The 25,683-nt window shown below is 39.8% G+C and overlaps 1 protein-coding gene and 1 long non-coding RNA gene across 5 annotated transcripts in view; one reads left to right on the forward strand and one right to left on the reverse strand.

The window, feature by feature from the left end:
• Positions 1–24,462, forward strand: LOC105513184. Its single transcript, XR_001001959.1, has 3 exons — positions 1–94; positions 4,015–4,275; positions 24,262–24,462. It is a non-coding gene; the product is annotated as an uncharacterized LOC105513184 (long non-coding RNA).
• PDE11A (phosphodiesterase 11A) overlaps positions 1–25,683 on the reverse strand; it is a 511,038-nt gene that overhangs the window by 71,579 nt on the left and 413,776 nt on the right. For all 4 annotated transcript variants that reach the window (XM_011944038.1, XM_011944040.1, XM_011944041.1 and 1 more), the window contains 2 exons: positions 13,266–13,375; positions 2,650–2,740 (listed from right to left, as the gene is read on the reverse strand). In XM_011944038.1, the coding sequence (XP_011799428.1) occupies positions 2,650–2,740; positions 13,266–13,375 (201 nt within the window). The remainder of the gene's footprint in view (positions 1–2,649; positions 2,741–13,265; positions 13,376–25,683) is intronic.

Below are 25,683 nucleotides of genomic sequence, written 5' to 3' on the forward strand. Positions count from 1 at the left end.
GACCAGTTTTAAATCTCGTGTTGAGAGCCAGAAGATGCTGGAGAAGGAAAGTGGTGGCATAACTGCCCGAGAATGAACCATTCTCCAATGAGAGGTAAATTAATTATTTCAGGGAACTGGGATATCAATTAGTAAATTATCTCTTACCAGGCACCAGATGATAATCTGTTTCCCCGAGTTAATTTATTTCATTGGGTGAACCCGCCACTCCTTAAAGACTAGAGTATATTGGTTCTACCTGGGACCAGGTCCAATATTAATAATAATTTTCAAATGAGCTCTTCAGACCCTTAATTCAGTCATTAAGAAGAAGACAAATAACGAAAGGAATGCTGCACCATAATTCTGCCCAGGTTTTTTTGCCTGTGCATTACCCAATGATCAATCACAGGCAAGTGTTCTGGGGCCAGGGAAAAAGTGGTAGGAAGCTATGGAAAAGCAGTCACCTGGGTCCAGTCACACACCCAGAATCTCCCAAAGAAACACAGCCTTTAAGAGCTAGTTACAGTAAAAGTTAACATTGAGATATGGAGAAATCTGGTCTGAATTTGAGGATGTAGATTATTTTATGAGGATGTGCATTTTATTACAATCATGCATCACGTAACAGTGCGGTACATTCCAAGAAATACATTGTTAGGTGACTGCCTCATTGTGTGAACACCATAGAGTGCACTTACACAAAACTAGATGGTACAGCCTACTCCATACCCAGGCCGTATGCGATAGCCTGTTGCTCCTAGGCTATACACCCATACGTCATGTTACTGCCTGTAATACTGTGGGCAACTGTAACACAATGGTTGGTATTTGTATATCTAAACCTATTTAAACATGAAAAGGTACAGTAAAAATACTGTATTATAATCTCATGGGACCACTGTCATACCAGTGTGGTCTCTTGTTGACCAAAACATGTTGCATGTGACTGTACTTTGAAGGATATATAATCACTAACACCATTTATAGCTAAGAGTGACAGTGATAGCCAGATCAGCTTTAATTTTCTTAAAAAGTTAATTTGCAATCACTATATTGTTTATATGCAAATTAGTCTTCTACAGTGCCTTAACGTTTTGGTCCCTGAAGTAGATTTGAGTCTCCCTGAAATACTGCGTCTATTCTTTGTTTAGGGAGGTGGTGAGTGTGGTGTTAATGGAAAGACATACAGATGTGGAGGAAGAAAGTTCTGGGCAAACTTCCTCAAGCCATCTAACTTCTCTGCACCAGAGCTCATTTGGAAAGTGGAACAATAATAGCACCTGCATTTCTGCCTTTCCGATGGGCAGGACCACAGGGGACTGGAGACAGTGCTGGGACAGTGCATGGTTCCGTCATTGATAGTCTCTGTTCTTCACAGGGAACCCCAGGGTGAAGGATGGCCAATGTGTTTTGTTTGCATGAACACAAATTCTGAGTAAGTGGGGTTTGTTTCCCTGAGAAAACCTGATATCCTGTTTATAATACTTGTTATTACAAAGGTGGTGGTTTGTCAGAGATGTATAACTCACCACTTTTACCAGTACAGAAAAGATAGTTTGAACCAAAGTTCTTCCATAGTTCTCAGCTAAGACACTGCTTTTGGAGGACAATTCCATAGCCACAGAGGCCAGGATGCTGGCTTCTGCCAGTTACTGAGAGCCTAACCTTGGTGTTTCATTCCCAACTGAAAATATATCATTTCCAGCAGGTTTTCCCTTTTGCAGCCTGCATTCAGGTTCTGGACTGCCGACTCTCCTTTATGGGGGTGAAGGCCTCCATGATATTGCAAAAGACATGCTTTCTCAAGATAGGCTGGAGGAAAAAAACCTCCATATTTAATGATGCCATTCCAGCGAAGCAGGGCCTTAATGATGATAATAATAATAATTAATGGCACAGCTAGAGAACTGACAAATAATGGGGAACAGATGATCCCTTCCTGGCCTCAAAAAAAAAAAAAAAAAAAGTCTGTACGCTTGCAGAAAATTAAACAGATCCTTTCCTGGCAATTTGAAACTCAGATGCCGCAGCCAGAGTCAGTTAGTGGTTTCTGTTTTTCTCTGCAGAGGGCTAAAAGTATAAAATTCCAACTACTTCTAACTCCTGCATTGCCACATGAAGCAAAATCAGGCATATGGCATCAGCCCTGGGTCTTAAGTTTAGCTGCAGTTCTCACTTTCTAACTGGTCCCACCAGCAATTTTAAGTTCTTTTAAGTTGTATAGTTTCTCAACTGTGCTAATAAAGTGTAACTTTCTCCCCCTGTTTTTGCTTCTACCATCTCTTAAAATGACTGAGCGTTTCACCAAATGGGAATGTTGGGCTGCTCACTATTTCGATCAAGTTGTCTCCTTAGTGCTCTGTATTCTTTGAGGAAGGTCAGCTCATGCTCTGGTGACAACCAGTCTATATCTGTTACCCTGCTAAGTGAATCTGAAAAGCCTCCTAACCAATAATGAAATCCAAGTGAATCAGCTCAGGAAGACTCTGCAATGTCCTGCTCAGGCATCTAAAAGAACAGAAAGAGCCACTAAGGCCCATTAAGTTGACTTAGAAATGATTTTCCCACTTCTTTGTATCTACCTGTGGCACCACAAAAAAAGAGAGGGAGGAAACAAAGAGTTGTTTGGTTTCCGTTAAGGAAAGAAGCAGAACATCAGGTCTGTACCTCACTTTGAAGGATCATCACGGCGTGGTTGAAATGGTGATGCTCCAAGGTAGCAGAGGTTCCATAGAGTTGGGCCAGGGCGGAACCGCTCCTGAAAGAGGACAGAGGGTGAGTGAGCAGGGCCTATCAATGGTTCCCCCGCACCAGCTTTTTGGATCAAACTGCTTTTCTTGCTTTTGGCGAAGGACCATGAGCAGACACATTCTCGGGTGTAGTTCATTCATCTATGAAAGAAATCATCTGTGAAAGAAACTTCCTAATACATAAAACTTTCTATGTATCAGGCTAGATGCTGCAAATGATATTCGATGAATTTGACACAGTCTCTGTCCCTAAGAAATTTACAGACTAGTAAGAAAGATGAGATGAGATAATAAGTAAAAATAATGCACATAAAACAATGCAAATACTAATCAGTGTAGAAATGTGCTCCAGGTCCAATCAAAGTGCTATGGATGTTCTGAGGAATAAAAGACATAATTTCTGGCTCTGGGGATCAGGGAACGCTTCATGAACTAAACCTTCTGTGACTTCTGAGTGTTCAGAACAACTGTCTTATACAAAGCATATTTGATCTTCCGTAGGAGAAGACCTTGTGAATATTCTGCAGAGTGCATTTTATCTACTCTACATGAAAGGCTGACAGCCTTCTACTATGGCCTCCCAGTCCACGGTCACGCTATGATATCTCAGTGTGGAACTCCAAAAAGTTCTCTGGATTTGGAGTGAAATCTCAGCTCTTCCTCCAAGTAGTAGCTTCAGACGGTTACTTGGCCTTTTTAAGAGTCAGTTTCTTTCTCTCTAAGATTATATTACCTACCTAACCTGTTATTTATGAGAACAATAAAATATTTGAAAATGCCTATTACAGTTCCCAGCATGTAGTAGATTGTAGTCTATTAATTATTAATCAATAATTAAAACACATATGACTATTTCCATTTTAAATTAATAAAATACTCATTGATACTTAAAGGGATTACTTTGAGTTATCTGTAAATTTCATTTATGTAGAACAACCCATTCCTTAACAATATCAGTTCTGCAAAGTGTTCATTACTTGGGAGTCTGAGGCAGGAGAAATGCTCGAAACTGGGAAGCAGAGGTTGCAGTGAGCCGAGATCATGCCATTGCACTCCAGCCTGGAGGACAGAGTGAGACTCCATCTCAAAAAAAAAAAAAAAAAAAAAGAAAAAAGAAAAAAAAAGTTCAAAAACGTTTATTTCCAACTCTGTTTAAGAAATGGGAGTTAGAGCCTCTTAAGAATCAAGAGACATCCCAGAGAGGCCCACAGTGTAAAAGGCAGCCATGGGACTCAGGTTAAAGATCCATCTAGATCATTCTGTTCTTTCTTGCTTATTGCAGGGGGCTTCAACATTGAAAGGGCAATCTGGCCTTAACTTGGAAATGCTGGAGATTGACTGCACACAATGTATCCTGCTAGTGAGAGAAGCAAGGACTGCATCTAAGTGCAGCATGAAAACTTTTGGTCCCAAGCTTTCCTCCAATTTCAGTGGGAGGCAGCCCAAAACCACCATCGGTTCAAGGGTAAAGGGACCTGCAATTCTTGGAAAGATTCTCCCAATTCTTCTCCCAACATGTGGTCAGCTCTTCCAGCAGGATTAGGTTCAGTAGGAATTATTGAATATAATATAGTGTAAAATATCGGAATTATTATTATTCTTAGTAAGGTGCTTAGTAAGGAGGGTATTAGATTTTAATCATGTATGTGTTATTTCTTGAAATCTTGCCTTAATTTATATCATTTAATAAGTGAAAATTTGCTAGGCGAATCTTAGTGATAAATTAATATTTAATGTTAGTTACTATTTGTCTTACATAGAGTTCATTTCTATGAAGTTACATGTTTCCAAACGTATGCTATATGCCTTTGTCTTGGCTGTTGAAATTCTGCAATGCCTTATGTGCATATCACATCCTAGAGCCTGGCGTAGAGTAAGTGCTTTAAAAAATACTGGTTGCTTGTCTAATCAGCTTACACTAGTTACTATGTCAAGAGACTACAGTCCAAGTTGGGAGGTTGATAATAAGTGTGTTAGCATATTTTATAACACTAATATTATTATTAATAATAAAAGCCACCGTTAGTAAGTATCTACCATGCACTAGTCTATATACTAACAACTTAATACATTAGAGCATTTATCCCTGACAATGACCATGATATAAGTATTATTTTCTCATTTACACATGAGGAAAACAGGGCTCGGAGAAGTTAAGTAACTTTTCCAAGGTCACACAGCTCGCTTGTACCAGTTCCAGATTTGAATCCAAGTTTTTAAGCTTCTTGTTACATAATGAAAATGATAATTATAACATACATTTCTGATATTTGATTCTCCATTTTTACTAGGCTGGTTGTTATCAATGAAAGAAGATTTCAAAATCTAATTCAGAATTCTATTAGTATCATTGCTAACCACAGGTTGACTCATGTGATCATTCCTATGAATCAGCCATGCTCACATGCACCTCACTTACTAGTGTGAATCTTTTGTACAAGATACAAAATGTTATCTCTTCCCTTATTAGTGTTGGATTAACAGACTGCACAAAAGTTGCATCACCTAGATGATCAGAAGTCACTCTGTATGTTCTTTGTTTCCGTGAATAAGGAGATGTTTTCTCCTTTAAGGGGTTGGGGATGGGGACAACGACAACACCTTTTAACAAATACACCATGGCTTCTGAAGCACTGCTCCTTTCTGTGCATAGGATGGAGGCCTCTCCCCCTATCCATATGCCTCCGATCTGGTGTGTTCTATCTCCCAGTATTTGTGCAAAGGCAGCCACTGTCTATGGTTTGAGCATCTTCCTCATCAGATTCCCTCTTTGTTCCCTTCTGTAATTCCATCTTACATTCTGCCCAGCCTCACATGATACTGATTCAATCACAAAAAATAGGTAGATTTTGCCACTGAACCAGACTAATGCCATGAAAGTGTGGGGAGGCTTTGTTATTCATTCATTCATCTATCATTCATTCAACCAATAAGCATTGATAACTATTATTACGTTAGGTCCCAGGCATGTGGAATACAAAGAGAAATAAGACATGTTCTGACCTTCAGGAAGCTCACAATCCCCTATAATTGTGTCAGGAATTTTTCTCTGATCAACCTTGCACTAAAAATTCTCACTTTTCTGCAAGCAAGGTGCCATCTTAGCCCTCAGAGAATGGAGCATGGTACTAACTCAACTTTGAGGGGTTTTTTAAAAGTAAAGTCATCTAAGCAAGAATACTTCCATTTCCAAATGGATCCCTTATTTACACTATCAGATTTGGTCCCTGGCAGGTTTTCTAGACTGCCAAACCCCTCAGTGCCTTTTGTCTCAGGCCAAGGCCTATTAGGAATGCTGCCTATATCTGCTGGTACACACTGGGAACTTCCTGGGACCACCAAGAGCCAAGTCTACAGTCTTGATATAAGTGGCAAAAAAAAAAAAAAACATATCTGTGAAGATAAGCTTTATCAAGAAGTATTCTACAGAATACTAGTTCTTCTGAATGTTAAATGGCATTAAGAGAAGAAGTAAAAAGGGTTCCATGGCCAAATAAGTTTGGAAAATGCTGGCTTTAAAAAGTGGATCTGTTTATTTATGGTAAGGATTTTCTAGAGGCGGCAATATGTGAAAATGCATTGTGATTTTGTGGGAGGGGAACATAATAAGTAGTATTATCTACTTTTGATTGACCGTGAAACCTTTTTTTTTTTTTTTAGATGGAATCTTACCCTGTCGCCCAGGCTGGAGTGCAATGGCACGATCTCGGCTTACTGCACCCTCCACCTTCTGGGCTCAAGTGATTCTCCTGCCTCAGCCTCCCAAGTAGCTGGGATTACAGGCATGCACCACCATGCCTGGCTAATTTTTTGTATCTTTAGTAGAGGCAAGGTTTCACCATGTTGGCCGGGCTGGTCTCAAACTCCTGACTTAGAGATCTGCCTGCCTCGGCCTCCCAAAGTGATGGGATTACAGGTGTGAGCCACCGCGCCTGGCTGATTGTAAAACCATTTTTAAAGAGGTCATGTCTCTCACATAATATACTTCTACTTATAAAGGTATGCTTCTACTTTCTCATAAAAAATATGAAAAAAAAAAAAACCCTGAGATCAATCGCATATGGAAAAAATTGACTTTAACAGCACACCTCATTTTAATTGTCTGTGCTAAGTATATCCATCATAGAAGTGTCTTTGGGGCACACATCCTTTAGTTGTGAAAATATTATTTTATATATGTAGGGTGTATGGAGAGAGTAAGAGAAGAGAATCCAAATTTCATAAGTACAAATACCTTTATACATGCAAGTATTCACGATGTGCATTACTGATTAGATCATCTTAACATACTAAAGCTTTTCATTTTGGATTGGCAGCTGAATGAGGAGAAACTTATTAAAAAGAAAAGTCAAGGTGGAAATTTCCCTACAGGCATTTGGTACTTTGCACAGGCACCAAAAATGTTTGCAAATGTAAATGTACCTTCATAACTTCCCTAGATATGCATATTCTTTGAAAAAGAGACTGAATGGCAGTGTGCAGCTGTGACTTAAAGGAAACTTGAAAAAGGAAAACTATGAAAGGTAATTAGGAAATTGAGAGTTGTTGGGAGGTGGTGAGGAATGGGATTAGGCTGTCATGGCAGATTAATGTGCCCCAGTATTTCACTTCTGGGACCTGGCTGAAAGCGGCAAGATGGGTTTTCATTCCCAAGAAATGAGTAGAAGAGATTATGCTAGAAATGAATAGAAGAAGTCTCCTAGGAGAATATACTACAAAGCTGCTTGGTACTGATATTTAATCATCAGGGGCAGCTGTAATAGAGAGAAGGATGAGTGGGGAACGCTGTCCCTAGAGAAAACAGGGGAGAGGTGTGAACAGAGCAATTTCAAAGCACTGTGGTATTGCTGCCCTCTCTACCTACTGATCATTCATTGCACGCACTCCAATACTTAAAAATTAAGAACAAAATATGAAAATGCGAAGGTTCACTTATCAGAAAGGCTAAGAGAATAAATCAAATTGTGCTCTAATGGAAGCCACACATTTTATTGTAGAGGCATTTTGCATTTTATATAGTAATTTGTCCCTTGCTAAATGTCTCCTGTTTTTTTATAGCCTTATATATGAAAAAAAGGTAGCATATACTTTGCTGCATAATAATTGGTGCATTTAAATCCCATTTTCAAATCACTTGAAAGACTAGAATTAGACTGGGAGCACTTTAAGAGAAGGGATGTTTGCTATATCTCTTTATTTCTCCCACAATGCCTAGTATAGTACCTTGAATATAGAAAGTACTCACTGGGAAATAAAAAGTAAGAAAAGAAGATAGGTTTCTTGCAAGGGATTTTCTAAACAATGGCACCCTCAATGAATAAATCTCATTCTAATCAATAAAAAGGGAGTTCCTTGACCATGATGCTAAAAAGCCTCTTTCAGCATTCATTGTCAAGGGAAATCTTAACAGAGGTTGGGCAATGGTGGCATTAAGTGTCCTAAGTGCAAAAGTGACTCCATAAAGTAGGTGCAGTGCTCCTGACATCCGATGAGCTGATAAACTGTGTACAAGTTAATTGTCTTGAGAAAACGCATCACACTACCTTGGAATAGGCAGATTTGATCATGTGATGTGAGGATGCAAACAACTCTCTGAAATCTAGTACTAGTGACTCATATGTGTGAATGCTGTTCAGTCTTATACAAGCAACATGAGATTTGGGGACCTCAGTTTTTGTTTTTTTGTAAAATTGAGGTACTGCAAAACATGACTAGTAAGCTTTAGTCTGGTTTTATAATTTTTATGGCTTCATGTCTGAACTGTTGGATGTCAAAATGTATTTTCATTCAAGAGCTCACATATTTGGCAAGGTAGCCAATAAACTGGAAGCTCAACAACTCAAAATAGATGTCACAAAGTCATGGACCAGAGTGTGATACCGTGCTTAAAGAATGGCTTCTGAAAACAGACAGCCCTGGTCCAGGCTCCACTCTACCACGTGAATGGATTTGGGAAAGTTTACTTACCTTCCTGAGGCTCAGTTCCTCCTGTAAAATGGAGACAAAAATATCAACTCTACAAAGTTGATGTCAGTAAGGGCTTAAGACACAGTAAATAATAAATAAAATGTAGTTCTCATTGTCTCAGGAAGTGGTAGTTGCAAAGAACAGAAATGGAGTACAACCAGCTTCACTAAAAGGAAGGCTGATTGAATGATACCAGGAACTCTGAAGAAGCCCAATTATCACAAGCATGGCTGGGTCTCCTAGAAATAGGAACAAGGATGAGAGCCAGGGATCAAGCCTGGCTTTTCTCTGTCTTTCTGTCAGGTTACACAGTCTATCTGTTCTACTTCTCTTTGAATATCAGCTCCATCCTTCTCTCCTCTTTGTAGACTGGTTTTCTTGTTTCTTTCATCTGCTTGGTATGTGGTCATCATCGCTTTCCCCAAATGGCAGCCTCAGCTCCCAAATCTACATGAGCCTGCAGCTTGGATCCCTGCAGCTAACTGTCTTAATATTACGGTAATCCAACTCCAAATTCCTGTGAGATAAAATCTGATTGGTCCAGCTTTGATTAGGTATGCACTCTTGGTCCCAACAGCTAAGGTATCAACTAGCAAGAAGATAGCCTCTGTTGGTGCCATACATCAGCTCTCTCTCTGGGGAGGGGCCACTGGTATCTGAGTATAAGTATTGTGCACTTCACTCTTGGAAGGACCCAAAAGGCTCTCACTCTTGTTTTACAGACACAATTCTAAGACAGTTATCCCATCTTTCTGCATAAGTGGTAGAGTGGTAGCGGGCTGGAGAGAGTGTGCTAGAGGGAGATACACTGACAGTGATACCATTGGCCTGGGGGAAAGAGGAATCCTAAAAAAATAATGCAGTGCAGACACAGAACTCCAGACAAGGAGCAATCAGACCCTACAATGAAAGCATACACAACGTACACTTCAATGGGCTCCAGCTCTTTAGTGCAGCATCAACACAATGTATAAAACAATGTTTCATTGCAGCACTATTCACAATAGCAAAGACATGGAATCAACCTAAATGCCCATCAATGACAGATTGGATTAAAAAATGTGATATATATACACCATGGAATACTATGTACCCATAAAAAAGAATGAGATCATGTCTTTTGCAGGAACATGGGTAGAACTGAAGGCTATTATCCTTAGCAAACTAATGCAGGAACAGAAAACCACATACCACATGTTCTCACTTACAAGTGGGAGCTAAATGATGAGAGCTTATGAACACAAAGAAGGAAACAATAGACACTGGGGTCTATTTGAGGCAGGAGGGAGAAGAGCAGAAAAGGTAACTATCAGGTACTGGGCTTAATACCTGGATAATGAAATAACATATATTTAACAAACCCCCCATCACATGTGTTTACCTATGTAACAAACCATCACATGTACCCCCAAACCTAAAATAAAAGTTAAAAACAAACAAGCAATGTTTTATAATAATTTATAAGAGGTTGCATCTGTTAAAGAAATCAGGAAACTTTGTTAAAGTGCTGTAGTTAAAATATGTCATCCATTCATGCAGTTATCCTTCGTTTGTTCATTCTCAAAACATTTATTGTTTATTATGCTCCCCCAGGTACTGTTCACCCACTGTTGCACATGCCAGAGAAGAAGGAGAGACACATCTGCAAGTCAGCAATTAAAATGGCATGAAGTGCACACTTTGGAAAAGGCATAATCAGGGCATAGGAAATTGACCATGGGGGTACATTAGGGTGGATAGAAACATGAAGGTGATGCTTTCAGAGGAGTGTTGGGGAAAGAAGGAGAGAAGGGCATGCCAGGCAGGGGAAACAGCATATTGGGCAGCAGAGAGATGTGACTGAGCAGGACCCCACCAGTGCTTCTTGGAGTTCCTGTGTCTGGAACATAGATGCATGAGTGGGGTGGCTGAGGTGAATGGGCACTGGGCCAGGGAAATAGGCAGGAGTCCAAATGAAAAGGGCCCAAAGGGGTTAAGCTAAGGAACTGGAACACTATTCTAAAAGCCACAGGAGGTGTGGATGGCTTTTAAGCAGGGGAGTGACCTGGTCAGCTTTGTGAATTAGCAAGATTATTCCAGAGTGCCAAGCAGCCTCGGGAGGAGAGTCACGCTGTTCATTGTAGCAAACCAGGAGTCATGCCAAGAAGCAGTCCTTGCTGTAAGCATACAGAGGAGCTCTGGCTTTGAGGGATGCTGCAGGGTAGGTTGGGTGACTGGTGCATTTTTGGTGGGGCCATTCCTTGGGGTAGAGAATACAAGAAAGAGGGATACGCATGGAGGGAAAGACTGAGGTTGAGGGGACGGTAGGACTTCGAAGAGGAGGTGTTCCTCAAGCAATGGAATAAGTGCCTGGAGATAAGCTGAGAATTATGGTTCAAAGAAATGTATTCAGGGCTCATCAGCAGATGGATGGTGGCCCTGCCTGAAGGATCGCGAAGAGAGAGAGGAAGCGGGAGGGCATCGCCAGTGAAGGCTGGGGCAGGGGGACAGAGGCCTGAAGCCAATGGAGATTCAACACTGTACAGGTGGATGAAAACCCTTCATCTGTGAGACAAAGGAAGAGAGAGTTTCAGGAAGGAGGGAGCGACAAAGTATTTCTCATGGCAAGAGGTATTATGAAAGAAGGACAGCAAAAAGGTCCAACAGCTTTGAGAAAAGGGGGCCATGGGTGTCATTCCTGAGGTGGTTTCTCCAATGAGTGGAACTGGAAGCCACGTGGGAGGACAGGGGTTGGGGGAAGGGAAGGAAGTGAACCCAGACAGCTTTCTATGAAGCTTGACTGGGAAGGAAAGAGGGAAATAAAACTGAAGCTGGAGAGTGAAGTGGGGATTAGGGTAGGCTTTTTTCAAGATGCGGGAAAACTGTTTCTATTAATAGAATGCAGAGAGCTGGCAGAAAGGGACAGTAGATACAGAGGGGAGAGGAAGATTGATGGTGCAAAGTCCCAGAGGAGAAGCAAGGAAGAGTCCACGGCAGAGGTGGAGGGATTAGCCTCGGACGAGGGAAGGACAGCCCTCCTACCAAGATAGGAGGGAAAGAGGGAAGGATGGGGATGGATAGATAAGTTTGTAGGTGGCAGGGGAGGAAATTGAGAGAGTTCTCGATTGATGGCCTCAATTTTCTCTGTGAAGTAGGAGGCAAGGTGATCTGCTGAGTGGTGCGGGGGAGGCGGGAGAGCAGGAGGTGGTTTTGGAAAACACAAGTTTGGTATATGAAACTGCTAAGAGCAATGGTGAATGGGGCTGGCTAGGGACACAGGAAGACTGGCAGTGAGTTCTAGCGTCCAGCCGAGTGGGAGGAATATATATTTGGTATGTCTCTAACTAACTCTCACAACTGTGACATTTTCTCCTAACGCTTTTACAAGTCTAGACAGAGTAGCAAGAGACTGAATTGTTAGATTGAACCAGGACTGAGTTTCTGCAGGGTGGATGTCACAGAGACTTGTCAGGACATGATAGGATATTGAGAAGAGAGCACTGAAGTGATGGGCTATAGGATACAGATTGGACAGAGGGCACAAAATTGAAATTCATCTGCTAGATCAGGAGTAAATACAAGAATCCTAGACTCCCAAAGTCTTAGTGGGTAGATGTTTGGAGGAAAAAAGAGAATGGTGAGCTGAAAAGAACGTGTTGACAAAGAGCAGGCTGTGAAAGTTTCAGATAATAGAGGTTGACTTGTTCTAGAGGTTATGAAATCAGTCATCTGAAGTTAATCTTACCTCTTCATTGAAGCCTTCTCTACCTTTTCCACCCCAAAACTTTTCTCTCTAGCCTCTGAAAGCCTGTATCTTTTGTTTGCAGGCAGACAGTGAAAGGAACATTAAAGGCAGACTCAATATACAAGTCAGGTGACCTGGGTTTTGGTCTTATTTCTAGCACCCATAAGTTCTGTGGCCTTGGCCAGAGTATGAGCCACAAAGCAACAGTGATCTTGACCAGAAAAACCTGCTTAGGGACAGATTGTTCTATCTATACACATCATGTGTGTGGCAAATAGTTGCCCAGACATCCCTGTATTTCTGTAATTCTTTTGTTGCTTCCACCTTTCTATGGGAGTAGGGATGGGAGGAACAAAAACTATATTCCTTGAATGTGGCTTTATTTCACTATAGTTTATACAATACCTAACATCAAAAGAATCCTGGAAGAGACTCTATTGGAGAAGGAAAATTATATTTTGCTTCATCAAATGTCCTAAGACTGCTTTTATTTTAACAGTCTCAAACCAGAGTTTGAGAGTAGCAAGTCCAAGAAGCTTATAAGGCCTTAAAGGCAAATATTCTGGGTGAAAAAGTAGGCCCTTTAAAATCCAAGCTTTGTTATCTGACTAAGGCCAACAGAGACCAACCAAATCAACAAGCATGACATGAAGGGCAAATTTGCAATTAAAAGAAGAATAGGGAATTATAAAGATGGATGGGCCCCATGACATGCACGCCTAAGCCTGCGTGGCCTTGGCCTCGGATGCCAGAAATTAATGCTTTACTCTTTAGCATTTGTCACCTTTGGCTCTGAACAGAAAGGCAAATGCATTAAAATAACAGCAGTTTAGAACACTTACTTAGCTTGGAAGGCATTGTTGGTTCCCCTGTGGTCGAGGTCATGACACAGGCATCCCACAATCACGGCTAAAATTTCCACCTCAGTCAGAATCTCTTGAAACCCAGCAGTCTGGGAAGAAGGGGAAAATGGCAACAGTCACTGCTGGGGCACGGAGGATGGATAAGGTTAGGTGCTGAGCAACAATCAACTCTGTTTTCATACCCACATCATTTAAGCAGATGATTAACTGCCACCTCCTCAGACAACAGTAAGTTGGGTGGTCAGTTGCACAGCCTAAGGTCCCCACAGTGATAAATTAGCTTGCTGTCACAGCGGCCCACGCTGCCACACCGGGACATAGTTCAGACTATTTTGTTCCCTTTTTAGAGAGAAGGTTGGACTATCCAGAGACAGTGACAGTTTGGCAAAGGCCCAGGGCAAAATGTGTTTTGTTATTATACATTTTAATGATGAGCATAGGGTTTGGAGGTTGGAGGCTGGGGAATAGGAGGAAGCAGTGACTTTCAAACTGAACACTACACCCACCAGATCCCACCCAAATGAGAGCAGGCAGAAGGAAAACACAACCCTTCTTTTTTTAACATTAAAAGGAGAGACTTTAACATACTCAAATTGTTATACAATGACATCCTAGAGGTTATCTTGTAAATACCTTAATTCATATTAGGTTGGTAGACAGATGAAATTCATACAGATAATAAGGTAGTGTGTGTCATGGACACTAGAATTTGTCAGAGGATTGTCAATCCAGACTGAGGATCGAGTGGGGTATCCATTACTGGGAATTCTTTTTTTCTTATCTTGTGGTAGCTTGCTGGTGAAATGCACAGCTGTGATGTGATTTCTTTTAGAAGCAGGTTGATATAATTATGCAACCAAGAGCAGCAATGCTTCTTGGGTTCCTGCTGGCCCTTTCATTAGTTTAGAAGAGGAAGTAGACCTCTGGGAAAGAAGGTCTATGCATTTTCTTGATCGAAGGCCTTTATATCTTCCCCTCTTTTACTTTGTAAGTCTCCCATTTCATTACTTATTAAAATCTTTATCAGAGAGTGGGAGGAGGGGGAGGGTTAGGGTACAAATTGCTCCACTTTTCATGTGTGTTTTTTTTCCCCCAAATCTAGGATCAGTGGCCCACACCTGTAAGACACTTCTCTTAGAGCAATGAAAATTTCGTTTTTAAATTAATTATGTTTGTGTTGCAGAAATAACTGAATAGTAGGTTCCTGTGTTGACAATTTTATTTTATTTTATTTTTTTAGGAGACAGAGCCTCGCTCTGTCACCCAGGCTGGAGTGCAATGGCACCATCTCGGCTCACTGCAACCTCCACCTCCTGGGTTCAAGTGATTCTCCTGCCTCAGCTTCCCGAGTAGCTGGGATTACAGGCGCGCACCACCACGCCCAGCTTATTTTCGCATTTTTAGTAGAGATGGGGTTTCACCATGTTAGTCAGGCTGGTCTCGAACTCCCAACATCAGGTGATCCACCCACCTTGGCCTCCCAAAATGCTGGGATTATAGGTGTGAGCCTCCACGCCTGGCCAACAATTTTATTTTAAAAAATAGACTTGAGTCCACTGCTACATTTAGAAATACATATAACTTCATTTGTATAGCAAATGGGAATATTAATAAATTGGGAGTATGAAATAGTCCATGTCAAAGCTTGCGTATGCTGGCCGAGCGTGGTGGTTCAAACCTGTAATCTCAGCACTTTGGGAGGCCGAGGTGGGTAGATCACCTGAGGTCAGGAATTCGAGACCAGCCTGACGAACATGGCAAAACCCCGTCTCTACTGAAAATACAAAAATTAGCCTGGCTTGGTGGCACATGCCTGTAATCCCAGCTACTCGTGAGGCTGAGGAGAGAGAGTTGCTTGAACCGGGAGGGGGAGGTTGCAGTGAGCCTATATGGCGCCACTGCACTTCAGCCTCAGTGGCAGAGCAAGATTCTATCTCAAACAAACAAATAAACAAACAAGAAAGCTTATATATGCCCTTGATTTTAAAATCTGCCATTGGCTGTTAGTTTTTCTAAGCTAATTTTATTTTACTTAAATTATTACCTGCAGTAATTTAAAAAATTCAAATTATACTGAGACTTAGAATTAAAAATCAGTAGTCCCTCATTATTCTCCTTTCTTGATTCCGGAAGGCAACTGCTTTCTATTTTCTTTTTTACTTAAATTGGTAGTTTTCCCACTGTATTTCTATATAGCATGCATATATTATTAATACTTGGTTATTCACCAAGTATTCATATTGTCCTTTCTATGTACCATACATTGTTCTAAGAGCTTTACAGCCGTTTAACTTATGGAGTTCTCATAACAGCTCTGTTAGGTAGAAACTATTACTGTCCCCAGTTACAGATGAGAAAACTGAGTCACAGAGAGGCTAAGTCATATGCCCAGGGCCTGTCTCCCAGCTAGTGCATAGCAGAAGAGGGCAAGCTCCCAGCATCCTTTCACCAGAATCTGCCCTTGAACACTGGTGACATCTAGCAGCAGGTGAGTTTGCGGTCACCCTCCCCTCATGCTCCCAATATGATCCACAGAGCTTTCCTATATTACCATCCTATAAATATCATTCACTGCTGAGTCAACCAGTATACAATGATTATTTCCTTAATCATGTACATTTTCTTGTTTCCTGGAGTTAGGATTTCTGTGAAACATCTAGGTCTTCTCACACCCTACACGACTCTGCACAATGCTTCTCAAAGCAATTTTGAAGTGGGTCAAAACGGTCACAGCTTGTTTCTAGATCCTTCCTGTCCTGGGAACTCCTTCCTGCAGCTCGACCCTGGGGTCTGGTCTGGATTCTCTCCTCTGTTGCCAGCTGCCCTTGGAGCTTCCTCCACCATCATTCAGGGGGTTCCTCCTTCCCCACCTGTGTCTGGTCCCCCACCTCCTGCAGCCCATGACTTTCTTTTTCCTCATTTACTCCCTAATTTGCAGAAGCACATCTGCAGGGGCTTCATGAGAAAAGGACTTACTTTTTTTAAACACTGGGGGAGTTGGTTGTTTTTGAGGCTTTGCATGACTGAAAAAAAAAATCTTTATTCTCATACTCAGCGTGCCTCACAATTCTAGGCTGAAACATTTTCACTCAGAATTTTGAAGGCCTGCTCTATTATGTTCTAGCTTCCAAAGTTGCTTTTGAGAAGAACATACCATTCTCAATCCTAATACTTTGAATGTTACTTGATTTTCTTTCTTTTAGAATTTCCTCTCTATTTCTGGTGTTCAGCAATTTCAGAGATATGCTTTGGGTTGGGACTTTTTTCCCCGTTCAATTTGTGTGTTAAGCCTAATCTGGAGAATCCATTTCTTCAGTACAATAAAGAAATTTACTCATCTTTTTTTCTTTTCTTTTCTTTTTTAAAATAATTTCCTCTTCAGCAGTTTTTTTTCTGCCCTATTTGAATGAAACTCCAATTAGTTGGATACTGGACCTCTGGTACTGATTTTCTTATTTTCTTATCTCTTCCATGTCCTATATATAGGCCTTTCTTCTTACTTTCCAGGCATAGTAATAAGTTTAGTTTATAAGCATTTTCTTGTTTGCTGCTCCTTGTCTTACAATAGCATGCTATTCTTCTCACATGGATGCATGATCTTTTCTTGTCTTTCTGAAGATATTGATTATAATTCTTCTGAAAATTTCTTCTGTTCCCTGTATTGCCTTTTTTCTCTGAACTCCTTCTTTTCTCTGTGTTTGGTGGTTTCTCTCAAGTGTCTGGTAACCTTTGGTGGTCTATTCATTCTTAACAGTAAAGCATCACAAAGCTCACTGTGCACCAGTGTATGTGGGTGATGCCTGCAGATTGCTGTGTCTTACCATGGGGTGACTGTGTGGCCAGCTGGCTTTTTGCTGGAGATGCCCAAATGTCAACATCTAAACTCATTTTCTCTGGACTTTCCAATCTGTTACCTGGGAATGGTGTAAACACATGTGTTGGCATCCTGAGAAAAGAGAACTGTAGCTGTCCACCTGAGAGGATGTAGGCTTTCACTTAATCCTCTTATTTTGAGTGTGCACCTCATCTTAACTTTGCTTTTGGTTGTGTACCCAACTCTGGGATTCAGTTTCTCTGGCAAATACTCTGGTTATGGCAGAGTCAGGGGGAAGAGTAGCCCTCCAACTACACAGGGAGGGGATGGAGACTTGGGCATTCACTGTTTTCATCAGTCCCTCATTCCACATCACCTCATTTTCATGGTACCTGAGGCCTCCAGTTCCTGAATCTCATTAGGTTCTGGCGGTAGCATTATTTCTTATGGGTACCCCTTCCTCCACACCCTCACCTCTGAAGATACTTGGGTTTCTCTTCTCTGCTAAATTATGAAGTATCCTCCCTTCATGTTCTGCCTTCATGTGTTATGAGTCCATGCAAGGCGGGACTTGTGTACATTTCTTTTTCTCCATATTATTTTAGGATGATTTTTGAGAAGGGGAGGGGATTAAATGTCTTTTGTGGTGATCTCCATCATCTTAAAACTCAAATTGTTGAGTTTGGTCTTGCTAATACTAGGTAAAACTTGAAAAGTCTATCAAGTATGCAATAATTACCTATGATATGCTGGAAATAAGTGTTGTGCAATGATATTGTGCTAAAATTTAGAGAGATTTTGCCCATGAAAACGCTATTGACTAGAATTAGCTGATGAATCAGAGCAGTAAGATTAGACATAATGTTAAAATAAGGTAATTTGACTAGAAATTTAATCAGTAGTTGAAATCAAATGCCATCTAATAGATTTAAGATCAAAATCCCCAGCCATTTTTAAACCATCAGTTATCACCCATTTTATAATAAGATGGAACGTATTTTGCTAAAATGTTCTACACAGTCCCCATCCCCTGCTCTGCCCAGAAATCTAGGATCTTGGTCTTAAACTATTAGTATCATGGATACTTTTAAGAACATAACAGAGCCCTAGACTCTCTTCCTAGAAAATTTCCTATAATTTTATAATATTGAAGACTATGGAGCCTATCTCTAGATTCTTGAAGTAGAGAATCCCTGAAGTACAGCACCCACACACAGTCACACAAAACATATTTACCTCTCCCGACTGTGATACCTGAGTTACTGAAGCAGCACCTATCTCTTGACTGTGATTTAAAGCTGCCTGGTAAATGGTTTCTGGGAGTCATCAGGCCTGAAAAATGCCCACCTGCCACTAAGTGTCCTTTTGCCCCTCGCCCGCCCTCATCCATCTTCCTCCCAGGGCTATCCATTCAGGCCTGCATGTACCGATATTGAGTAGAAAAAGTCAACTGCCTGGTGAAGACAATATACTTTCAAAAGAAAACAGAGAGGCAGCAGGAAGTATATTGTAATGCATTCACCCCATTCTCGACTCTGGTTTATTCTTTTATTTTCAAATAAAATTATGTCTTTTCTTTTCCTGACCCAATCATTATGGGTTTTATTGAGCTTTAATGTTAATATATCTTCTCACCTGTATTCCCTCACAGTTTGTATCAGAAATATAAGCAGCAAATACAATATATCTAAGTAAAGAGTCAGCCAGGGCATATAAACCTATTTCCCATGGCACCCCCTCCAGCAAAGCCTTAAGCCTGCCCTCTGAGCAGGCCTCCAGTGATATTCCCTCACTGGGCTGAAATGTAGACTGGGATAAGCCTACCCCAGCTACTACAGCATATAATAACTAGAACTCCAAAAGACCCAAGCCAGTAAGACTGATTCTCAGGGTCTCCTAGAGTACCCAGTAATTTTTATCATTAGCCAATGTAAAATTTAAATCAGCCAGGATGTACTCTCATTTTAATGCTGATCCTGTATGATACACATGAATAGGGGAATATCATAGCCAGAGAAAAATGACTGTTACGTTGTGACTCTGTTGAATCCGAAAAGGTGTAAAAACACCCATAATGTCAACACTAGATGGTGCTATAGACAATTTACTAATTTAAGAAGTGTTATGAAGTGCCTATGATGTATTGAGCACTGGGTATATTTGAGAAGAGGCCTGGGATAATGTCAACAACAGTTAACTTGTACAGCGCTTAGTATATGCTGGGCATTTTCCTAAATACTTCACATTCATTAGCTCATTTAATCCTTACAAGAACTCTCTGAGGTAGGCAACTGTTCTTATCTTCCCATTTTGTAGATGAAGATATTGAGGCACCAGGTTACGAGACTATACAGTAAGAGAGGTGGGATAAAAGCCCAGGTAGCCTGGCTCCCGAGTCTGTGTTCTTACTCACTGTGCTACACATCCCCTAAGTCGAGGTGTGGGTTCAGCTGCACAGCTTTTACATCCTATTGTGATGATAGTGTTAGACAATAGGGCTGTAAAGAATCCCTCAGTGTGTGCTTTATTTCATGAAGGACATTATTCTTGAGTAGGAAGAGGTTGATATTGCAGAGCCATTGGACATTTTTAGTTTAAATATTGCTCTGTCACATCAATATGTGCTTGATAACATACAGTGCTTTACAAGTGAGGTGTAGAGAGAAAAGAAAGATACAATAGTTTGTAATATCTCAACTTTATAAAATGTTTAAATATATGTATAGAAAAATACTGTTAAGATGTACATCAAGATATTATCAGTAGTGGAATTACAGTTGGCTTAAAATTTTTCCTTTGTGTCTAAAATTTCCATAAAGAACATTTGTTTATAAGAACATCTATAGTTTTACACGTGTGTATGTGTATTTGTATATTCTTTTTGTTTCAAGAATTAACCCACACTTCATCAAACTGTCCCAGCTTGAAATGAAATATTGATACTCTGAAAAGTGTCCATTTATTCATTGAACAAATATTTATTATTTACTGATTTCCTGGCACTAGGAACAGAGCAGTGAAGAAGACAGCCGGTCCTTGCTGCACATAGAATCTGGTTACCTCTTGAGCCAGCAGAACAGTGCCACAGAGCACTTTTTTCTAAAGAGAAGCTGTCATAACGTTGGTTGTGCTTTGTGGAAGAGAGAACTGGTAGAAATATCCAGCTCCTCCTGCTTGGTTTCTGGAGGAGGTAAACCATGGACTGCATGCCCTTGCCGTGTTTGCAGTCCTGGCTCAGCAATCTGAGAAAGTGATGCCAGAAATTCTGTTCTCACCTTTCTTTTTGAACCCAACTATTGGAGGTATTGAATGATAAGGGATTTCCTGATGAGTTCATCCTGTTGATTCTGAGATCTAGCAGATGGCAAACTAAGAGAGAGGGAATCTAATGATGTACTAGAAATTCCTAGTGGTTGCAAACACCCTAAAGCTGAAGATGGTAGGCTGCATATGCTCCACATGAATTCTGATGTCCAGGCACTGCAGCAGAGCCCTCAGTGAATTGGCTAAGGTTGAGGGACAATATGATAGGTTTTGGAGTCTTTCTTCCTCTTCTTCATCTTTCTCACTCTTTTGGACAAGAAGAGGAAAAAGCACGGGTCAGACAATTCCAAGGGTTTTAAAGACATGGTTTCTCAAGGAAGTGCCTCCTCTAGAAGAATCTGCACACCGTATTCCTAATCTGTGTCATCGTGCCTTCGCTGATCTATAGATGGCTTGAATTTTAAGGCCTTATGAGCTTGGGGAGAAAGGCAGTATTTATAGAAGAAGCATTTAATTTCTGGTATTTTTAAATTTCTGGTACATAAGAGTGCTGCAGGGTCACTGTCTGGGGTCTTTGGTACATTATTAAAATCAAATTTATTTCAGCTAAAAAGTGCTCTTTGAAGGTTTCATTGTAAATGTCACAAACAAGATATTCATATCATCTTAAGAAAAAGAAAAAAGCCCCAATTTGCAATGCTGATGGCTGGTCCAGCTTTGCTGAGTCATCCCTAACATGAAGAGTCTGCTTGTGAAACTTACATCTCCTAATGGAGGCTGATGGTTCTATAAGAAGGGTGCCTTCAATCACCCCCCAGTTCAGCACATATACCAGTCATGGGTGGATCACGGTGATCAGAGAATTGTTAAGGCAATGTTAGGGCTCCGTGTGCATGGACAGCAAGCACAGTATGCTTCTTTTTGAGACCCTATTTTATTTGCTTTGTGATGGAATGGCAACCACTCAACATATAGATCCTAGGGGCAGCCTCATGGGTATCAAACTGTTCCATATGCTTCAAGGCAATAATACTGAGCAGAGGACTGTCTCAAGCTTTGGAGTGGAAGCAGATTTCAATTGCTTACTAGGAGTGCTTACGAGTATTTAGACTACTGGCTGTTGCAGCATGCCTTCTTTTTTAAAAAAGATCTTACCTTTGCCAATCAGAGACAGTGTGTGATGAAAGCATAAGGGGGAGAACAGGTATGCAACCACAAACTTCAATGGAAGGGAAAAAAATCCCTACTGAGCAAACTACAGCATCTATATTTAGTGGTCATACTCCCTTGGCATTTACAGTAATGTTTGTCTACCAATATTTGGGTCTGCTGAGCAGAAAAGTGGGCACCTCAGCCCCATTTTGAGGTCCAGAGACCAGAACCTTTCCAGCTGATAGGGAATCACCATCCAGGACCAACACACTCACATGTCTCCTTTACCAGAGTACGCAATGCAACAAGCCAGTTGCAGGTTGTCTAATTATCTATGGGAACGGGATAGTTTTGATTGAATTTGCTTCTCTTTCTTTTCAAGATGAATGCAGCCAAATATTACTCTGGCATTAATCAAATATTGATTTAGGCCTAAATGATCCTTTCCTTACCAAGCTCAGAGTTGGAAAGACCTTACAGTCTATATATAATTGACTTTCTTTCCCAACCAGAAGCGTCTGAAGGCACTTACTATCAAATCATAAAACCTTAGTCATGTTTTGGGAATATGTTGACCCTTAGCCTCAACTAAGGTTGCAAGTACTTGTCCATGTAAGTCTCAGAAAGGCAACACAGTCTGGTACAATTATATATGTTGTGTAGATGTTTGATGCATACATTTAAAAATTGAATTAATTTATATATAACTTTATTATTATATTCTATTACATTTATAACCACTTCTAAGGCTTAATTTTTTAACCTATTTAGCATAATTTTCAAATTCTTTATTTTGGAGAGTTAAAAATGTACAAAAAATAGAATACTATTAATATAATGAACCCAATGCAGTCATAGACTAACTTCAGCAGGAATCCAGGTTTTGTGACTTGTTTCATCTGTCTCTTCACATGCAGCATGTGTTTGTTTTGTTTGTTTGCTAGAGTATTTCAAAGCAAACCTCTGATATCCGTCAACACTCTTTATTTCATTCTCAGGAAGTCCTAATGTGGTCAAATAAAATTTGCTCAATATATTTCTGCTCTCTTATTTTGATAAAATGTACAAAAAGATATTCAAATAGTATAAAGAAATTTTCAACTAAATAATAAGACTTGAGAAAGTTGAGGTTTCTACATCAAAAGATAATAAATAAACATAGCTGTATGTATATAGCACATATAATGCATTTTACAAAGAACCAAAAGAAAAAAACGGGTATCAGATTCTTAAGGACTTAGCTTTCAACCCTAACAATTCTTGTGCTTTACGACGTTTTTTTGAGGACAAGGACGGCAAGTTTTGTCCACGTTTGGAAATATAATTTATATTTTATTTCTGATAAATTACCAGTGAACTGCATATAATATCACATATGGTTTATGACCATAGAAAATGAAGCAGATCACTTGGTACACATTAATTGTGTAGAAAGACAGATCTCTCAAAATGCCACAGAGCCCAGGTTGGTGAATTTCAAGAATTTGAGGCTTCTTCAAAGCCTACCCCAATTTTTATTAGCCATAATTGAGCCAAAACTAAATATGAGACCCATGAAAACTTAAAACTTTTTATAGCTCCAAACTTAACACCCTTAGGTGCCAGGTTTCAGTCCCAAGAAAGTGCCACTGGGAAATCATACACCGTGGAAAATGGAGGCTGTGATAAATGACGGTGGCTCTGCTGCTGGGTCTCCCTGACCTGGAGGATTTGGCTAGCGTCATAAAACACAAAGCGACAGATTAAGCAGTTTACCAACATCATAAAAATCTCAAGAATAAATTTACTTTAATCAAAAATCCTATATTGTAACTAGGCAGCCCCAGCCTCAAAACTACAGACATTTACATATAAGCCTGTGTCCATGAGCAAGAGGTTATACTTTCCCTGTAACGTCGGACATGATTATGTTCATACACTTTTACAATTTCCATGTCCTAAGAAAAATACCCAGCTCTGGCTGACGGTGCGGGAGAATTTATTTTCACTAGAAAGGGAATGACCCATAACTCATGAATGGCAGCGCTTAAAGTGAGTTATGGAGGTTACTCTCCTGTGAGAGGAAATGGATTGGATTATCCTTCTGCCCAATTGTATGTTTGGTTATTAGCACACCAGGTTCTTAATTATGTGCAGCTTTGCCTTTTTTCTTTTATAAAATAAATGTGGATAAAGGGAATGTCAGCTGGAAGCATAGAGTGCCTAATTGGGGCTCTGAGATGTAGTCAGAGAGAATAAAAATAGAAACCTTTTTTAAATGATTAAAAGACAGGAGTCTTAAATGTAATTTAAACATAGTATTCAAATTGATTAGCCCCATAGTTAATTTATTGTGTCTGGAGCTGATATTCTGCAAAAACATTTAAAAATTACTCCTTTTCTAAATTAAAAATTTGCCATCTTGTAGGTTACAGCTGCATGAAGATTAAAGAGTTGGTTGTTCTATCATGTAGATTTTATCATATTATTACGATAATGCTGCCATTTATTTTAAAGTAAATATAACAAGTTACTACTTTTATTGATAAGAAAATGCAATGTAAAAATATTTGATGATTACAAATATGATTACTGTTTATTACTTTATTTTAGTCATTTACAGAACAAAACATCTAGATCTCTCTCTTTGTAACTTCCAGCGTTGCAATCTACAAAGGAATTCAATTTCTGTTGAGAGTAGGATTCTGATTATTGAGTAAAAATATTTTATTTAAAATTTCAATTGGTTCTGTATTTCTTGGACAGAGAGGGAGGAGTTTCAGCTGTGCTTCTAAAATCTTCCAGAAGGAATTTTCTACCTCTAAAATCAAGGACTTTCCTGGAAACTGCAGTCAGAGGACAGAACATTAGCCTCAAGCTGGTGAATAGGATGGATTTTCTCCCTAAACATCCCTTCTGCTCTCTAGTTTGAATTATCAATAAAATGGTTTGGCTTATCTCTGAAAATAACCTTGTTGACAACACAAATATGGATTTAAAAATGCTACCTCCACATTAAGATTTAAGAAGCCCCCAGTAAATGTCAGGGGGTGTCAATGTGTTTGCTGTGATACTTGGTTATTATTAGTGTTTAACTGCAATTCCCCACCAGCGCCACTCTGCCAGCACCACCATAAATTTTAATGTGATCATGTGCTCTTCTCTTTTCATATCCAGTGAATTCTGCAAGATCATAATATTCTATATGAACCCTAGCTGAACCTTAGTGTGATATGAAGAAAGAACAAGATTTCAAGCAATGATAGTTGTTCATCATTTTATAGCTTTTTTTAACTGGACACTGAGCAGCATGGTTCCTTGAATAATATTACCCTAAACTACATTCACTCATTCAATTAATCTTTATTGATATCCTACAGGATGCAGGGCATGGCCCAAAGTGCTAATGAGTACATTTATGGGATAGTAAAGAATACTGACTCTTAAAGAAATCTTTTTTTTCCCCTTGGAAAATCTGTCAGAGCTCATACATCATTTATAAAACAGAAAAAAAAGTCTCTGCAACCTTGGCACCACTACATGCCTTTTATTTTACAGAACACAAACAAAAGCAGAGTCATTTCCTATATCTAGTCTACATCGTGAATTTAAGAAATATGTCCATCATCTTTCATCATGTATTTACAGTTATAATTTATTTATTACGTATGTGCATCATGGAATATTTGTTCTATAAACTCCTATTAGTAAAGACAATTTATATGATGATCACTGATCTGCAGGTTTTCTTCCTCATTTTAACCACAAATAGTAACTGTTACTACGTACTGTATTTGTCGGAGGAATTCAAAGTATTTGGGAAATTTTAACTACCTAAATATCTCTTTAAAAGCAAAGAATAACATTGAAGCTTTCAAATTTATAAATGTGAAATTTCAGACCAGAGGCATGGAACAAATTAATAAGTCATTAACAGGGTTCCCAGTGAACAAAATGCTCATCATTTTATATCATTTGCCTGTCCTACAGAGTAGTTTTTTTTTTTTTTTAATATCTAAAGGAACAAAACCGCTTTGTTACCTAGACATGAACCTGAATACTTTCGCAAAACACAATGCTGAGTCAATAGGTTTATTTTCCACCCATGAAGTGATTTTAGGGTTAAAGGTTAGGAAGCTGGGGCATATATTTATAATTTGCTCGTCCTGTTGTACGTGGTGCCAAAAT

Source organism: Colobus angolensis, unplaced genomic scaffold, assembly GCF_000951035.1.
Source record: "Colobus angolensis palliatus isolate OR3802 unplaced genomic scaffold, Cang.pa_1.0 Scaffold224, whole genome shotgun sequence".
Classification (NCBI taxonomy): domain Eukaryota; kingdom Metazoa; phylum Chordata; class Mammalia; order Primates; family Cercopithecidae; genus Colobus; species Colobus angolensis.